At 36.7% G+C, this 6000-nt stretch overlaps 1 protein-coding gene across 2 annotated transcripts in view; it reads right to left on the bottom strand.

Moving 5' to 3' along the window:
- The window catches only part of ITGB6 (integrin, beta 6), a 30358-nt gene that overhangs the window by 2291 nt on the left and 22067 nt on the right, over positions 1-6000 (bottom strand). For both annotated transcript variants that reach the window (XM_009072802.1, XM_009072801.1), the window contains 2 exons: positions 5576-5673; positions 1331-1450 (listed from right to left, as the gene is read on the bottom strand). In XM_009072802.1, coding sequence (XP_009071050.1) covers positions 1331-1450; positions 5576-5673 — 218 coding nt within the window. The remainder of the gene's footprint in view (positions 1-1330; positions 1451-5575; positions 5674-6000) is intronic.

Here is a 6000-nt window from a genome sequence, read left to right as displayed (position 1 = left end):
GCTGAACCATGGTTTAAGGACATTGAAAAATTCATTTGTCTTATTTGGCTTACATGATTTTATTTCCCTTTCTGTTTTTTCTTGATGTCATCATTTAACTAATTCTGAGTGGTCTGGTTTGAGCAGTGAGCTGGTATTCTGGCTACTGGTGCCATATGGACTTAGTTCTATGGATGAAATCCTATTTCTAGAGAATTTTTTGAGGTCTCAGTTCACGTTTCAAGGTGCAGGAGCAGAACGGCAGATGACAGTGATGGTGGTTATTGTAGTGTTGTGGGAGGGTCACTGCACAGAGGTCAATGAGATGTGCCTTCCTTATTTCTTTTGTCAAATCTACTTAAAATGCATAACAAAGGTATTTATTAAAGAGGAAATCTTACCCTTAAATTCTTGAAACTTAGGAGTGCAGTTTACTAACAGATACGCTTCTTTACTACTAGCTTGGTCACAACCATCTTTGCTGTACTAGTAACCTATATAAACCCAGACTCCTGTTCTTATGGCAGAAGCTGCTTTTTTAGCTCAGTGAAGTTACTTTCATTCGCACACATTTCCTAGAGAAAGGCTACACAGAGGGTTACAAAACAAACGCCATTTTTGTCAACAGAAGTAAGTTACAGATCCACATTGCTTTGCCTAAAACATAACTAATATTTAGTATGAAGACATCTGGAAGATAAACTATTTGGCCACTGAAAAGTGGTGTCTGTGTTCTCTCCTGTCCTACCTGATTAGGAAATGTAATGAAAAATCAGTAGTGAAACAACAGTAAATAAAGAAGTAATGTTAAATGAAAGGACATAAGAAGACCTGTTGTATATCTGTAAGTTATGCAAAATATTCAAAACTGCATGAGGGCTGGAGCACATCTCCTGTGAAGATGGGCTGAGACAAACTGTTCTGTAATACTGCAACATTAAACAGAATTGTAAATGTATTTTAGAATTTCATCAGGTATACCCAATCAGTCAGTCTTTTGGGTATTTGTCCATCTATGAAATATATATGTAATTTTAAAGTGATTTGTAGCTTTATCACATAATGCAAATGACATTTGGTATCATCATCTTAGATTTGCACAAGGCTTCAAAAAATTAACTTACTGTTGCAACCAAAGGATCATTCTGCTCATCTTTCATGAAAAGCCAAGTATTTATTTTATCACCGCATTAAATAAGTGCTTGAGGAGGTGCTCTTTTGGCTGGGCAGAGGAGAGCTACAAACACAAGGAGGTGCTGTGCTGCTTAAAAGAGCTCAGCTGTTAGTTTGCTTGCCCTGTCTGTGGTTTTAAATCAGATTTCACATAGAAAAAGCAATATTCACTGCTTACCTTTCTGTTCTATGCTATGAATGACTGCACTTCCCTGTACATCCACAGCCAGTAGAAATGTGGTTATACATTCATTCTCCCCCTGCAAAGAGCAGGGAATGGATTTATCCTCTGAATAATCTGCAGACGGAAGGAAAAAAGTCATTCATCAGATCAAATGAAATTTAACATTTAATAACTAGAGCAACTGCTGGCATCATGTTTGTCACAGCCTCATCTGTGGATGGCAAAGAGTGAAAGACAAAAGCAGAAATACTCTCAGAACTTCTACTGAATTTATTGACTTTTCTTCCAATCCCAATTTTGTTTAGTTGCTGATTTTTCACTTGTATTTCCAACGAACTGATCTGGATGTTGTCAATCTGCAATGACCATCTAGTGCACCCTGTTACTCTAGTGTGCTGTGAATGTCAATGAACTGAAAGTGCTTCTAAGATGCTTAGATACCAGCTGTCTAGGAAATATAATAGTCCCAAATTATAGGACAAAGTAAACAGTAGAACAAAGTATGTTCTTCTGGTTTACAGCTACTCCTGCCATCTCTAGATCATGTTTCAGAAGTAGATATAAATACATCAAACAGCAGTGGATGCTGTTAAAAGGTCTGCCATTTGTTTCTTCCACAATAGCCCCCTCAAAGATCATTGTGTGTCCAGTACTGCCACAAGAGTAAATACAGATTAATAACAGAAAGCTTCAATTCTGGGATTTTTGTAATGCAGTTCCAGGGGAAGCAGATAAAGTGACCTGAGATGACACTATGCTCCCATTCATTTGTCCCTTCCTTTACTGTTGATCTGCACAAAAATGTTTTTTCCTTCCAGATTATTCCTAACTGGTGAACCTTTTCTGCTGAGAAAAATTCATTCAAAGGGAACAGGGAGACAGGAGGAAGATGGCTTTGAGGGACAGGATAAAGCAAATAAGACAATCAAAAATTGAGACTACAAGTCCAGAGCCAGAAACACCATAATTTGGTGTGTAACGGTGATACAATATTTTATAGAGCAAAAATACTTTATAACTCTGTGCATTAATACCTTTGGAGCTGAATGCTTATGTTTCCTTGTAACCCATGATTTGAGTAGCATTGGAAATCTAGGTACATTTAGGAAAACTTCTTAGGTTTTATTTTGAGAAGAAATAAAAACAGGAGGCTTCTCAAACATTTTTTTTAAGTAATTGTCACTCACCATTACTTCTTACTCATTCAAAACTCTTACTGAAATTTCATAAGCAACTGTGCTAAAAATCTCAAGTCCACAAACTTTAATATGAAGAATTATACATAATTAAATATAAGATAGGAATCAGACAAGAATACGGATTTTAAAGAAACCTATGGTACATAAAGAAATAAGTGCTGACTTTATTTTTTCTTCCCCATATTGCTTACTCATGATAGATTTGGTCTTACAGAAAACACTATTAAACACCATAGAAAATAGGAAAGTATAAATAGTTGAGTACCCTACAGTCATTTTCTCTGCTTGTTATAAAGAGACAATCACATCTGGTTGAATTTTAATGGAAACATACTCTTGATTTGCAGCAATCTTGTATTTAACCTGTTTTCCATCCTTGGTGGTAGAGTAATGTGTTATCTACCAAAGTGACAGGCAGCCAAGACTTGCTGATTTAACTAGATTTGAGTGTGTTAGAAGGGTCACAAACTGCAGGCTGAGTGTACTGAATTAATGGCACTCATTGCCAGGTCACAGTTCCAGGAACACTGTCACAAGTTTTGCAATATTTGTACTTTCCCAACTCTTTTAAGCAAGCAGATTCAAAAGATTAGCTTGCCTAAGGAAAAAAACCAAAAAGAAGGATTGTTGCTAGCTATCCTGAAGGCAGAGAAAAACTTGCAGGCATATTCCAAATATCATCCAGAAGGCAGTAACTGCACATATATTAGTTACTTTTAAATTGTAATTTTAAATTCAATGTCATAATTTGAAACCAAGGAAGCAGAAGTCTGGTCATGTACAAGGACGTAGAAATGAAAGGGAAAATGTCAGTGCAAGGTATTCAGAACCCAACTTACAGTTAGTATTTTTATTTCTCTGATGTTATCTTTAGGATGAGTGATCACTAAGAGACACTATTGCACATATTATTTGCAGTTCATCAGCACAAAAATTTGCCTTGGTAGGTAAATTCCTGTTATTTACATCCGTGTAATTTTCTGCAATGAATCATCATACTCTTCCCACTTCTGCCTGCAGTACAATTCCATTAATTTCAATAGTATTTGAAATCATTGGAGTCACACTGGAAGAGGAATTGGGTAACAGTGGCAAGCTGAAGACTCAAAGCATGAAAGACCGTTTTCTAACAGATAAAAGCTTCAACAAAACAATTTGACTATAAATTTAAATGTCATTATGCCCTTTCTTGTTTGCTTTTTGCTCAACAAAGTGCTTTTTTTGTACAGAGTTCATCTCACTTTGAGTCAGAACAGAGCAGCACTGATACAGAGGTTTCTGCCTCTGATTCAGGTTCCAGCATCCACTTTGCTGCTGCAGTGGGAATTTGTGCAGTGTCAGTACTATGGGGTAGGAAAAGCTGAGTTTCTCCAAGGAAAGCTTAACTATCCCCACTGGGCTTGTGGCAGGAGCAACCTGATGCCCTGTGGCTGGGGTGGTGGCAGGATCCACTTTGTAGGAATTGTGGTTCCTCCTGGATAGCAAGTAGAACAACAAGGGGTCCTCTTACAGCTTTTATTCTATGATTATTTTTTAATTATTATTTTGAAGGTTATTTTTTTCCTCTCAGGACTTCTTAATGAGATCATCTCCAAAACAAATCCTTTGAGATATTACACAATCATTTAAGATGAAAGACCATTTACAACAGTCTCTTCTTTTTTTTTGTTTGTTTTTTTTGTTTATTTGTTTGTTGAGGGGTTCTGATGGGAACAGTTATTCAGCTTTCACTTCCTTCATTTACAGCAGCTGCTCTAACTGCTGCGGATAGATTTTAAATCTGAAGAAGTAGCTGACTCCCAGTCAGGGAAGTGCAGGACATGAAAAAAGGAAATAAGCAGGAACAGGAGATGATAAGGTCATGCTCATATTCCTGTGACCTCCGTGTATGTGAACAGAGCCGTATAAATTGCTGTTTCTGCTGTTGATTAGTATTCATTATATTTGAAAGTAGAATGTTTTTTATATTCCTAGCTACAAATATCTGCCATGTGACAACAGCAACCTGAAAACTTTACTAACTACGGAGACACAATAAAAGTGCTTATATGTTTTTTAAGCCTCTAAAATATTTTTATGCTTGTATATTTCATATTTTTATACACAAATACTTATGTCTAGAAAGGCAAAGCATGATAATAATTTTAATAAAAATACAGAATTAGAAGAAACTGTCCTTCCACGGGCAATATCTGCAACTTTGGAGCTCTGTGTTATGGAGCATTATCATCAAAAACAAAAGGTCTGGCTTTGTTGGAAAGATGTACATCAGTGACATTTCTGCATAGCTCTGGATGGGCTTCCAACAGCTTGCAGACACAAACCTTTGATGTTACACAGGATTCTGCATTGTCATCCTCGTTCTTACATTTGTCTTACTTAATGCTTATGGTACATCTATGATGTGGATATTATATACCTATGTCCTGCCTCACTTACCAATTGCATGTGCCATAGGGTTGGCACTAGAATTGTCTGAACTGAACAGGCAAGCACCTTCCTCTACAGGAAAGAAAAAGATGCACTCTTTCATTTAAAGGTTTGGTTTGATTCTTTTTGATTTGCAAGGACTCATATTTATTAAATTTTATACATTCTTACATAAACTGCTTAGAAAATAGGCATGATCCAATGAGTTAATTAACCTGGAACAGTAATACCAGCCCTGTTCTGCATTTCCTTGAACAGGCAAGCACCTTCCTCTACAGGAAAGAAAAAGATGCACTCTTTCATTTAAAGGTTTGGTTTGATTCTTTTTGATTTGCAAGGACTCATATTTATTAAATTTTATACATTCTTACATAAACTGCTTAGAAAATAGGCATGATCCAATGAGTTAATTAACCTGGAACAGTAATACCAGCCCTGTTCTGCATTTCCTACTTGTTCCAGAAGAAATGTACACAGACAGTAATTGCCTTATGAGCCATAATATAATTCCACACCAGAAAAACAAGGCTACTTTCAAATATAAAATTACTGAAAGTGGAACCTACCGCTAATCACACACACACAAGAGAGGAAGACTGAGTATACCAACCCTTTGCAATGCTGACAGTTGCATCAACCAATTTGCATTTTTCACTGCATTCTCCCTGTGACTTGTCATCGGAAGCCAAGTGACATTCCACACAGCTCCTGTGGAAAATAATTCAGCAGCTCATCAATCTCTGCCTGTCACTGAACAACAATACAAAAGGCAGTATGTGTGCATCTGCATTTTAAAAAGAAGCTAAACAAAAGGTCTTCTGCTATGGATACAGCAGTTCTCAGGAATATGATAGGTATGGCCACCAACAAAAAAAATCCCAACAAAAGCAACCAAAAAAACCCCACCTGAATAAAGGTATTGTGGATAAGCTCTGTCTTGTCCTCTATTCTCTTTGAGTTTATTAGCTAACAGACAGAACCCCAGGCAACATTATTCATGCAGATCTATCAAAGACATGTGGTTACTCACACATA

The sequence above is a fragment of the Acanthisitta chloris genome, unplaced genomic scaffold (assembly GCF_000695815.1).
Source record: "Acanthisitta chloris isolate BGI_N310 unplaced genomic scaffold, ASM69581v1 scaffold30244, whole genome shotgun sequence".
Taxonomy (NCBI): domain Eukaryota; kingdom Metazoa; phylum Chordata; class Aves; order Passeriformes; family Acanthisittidae; genus Acanthisitta; species Acanthisitta chloris.
The sequence above is the reverse complement of the archived record's forward strand: the minus strand, read 5'-3'. Positions and strand labels throughout refer to the sequence as shown.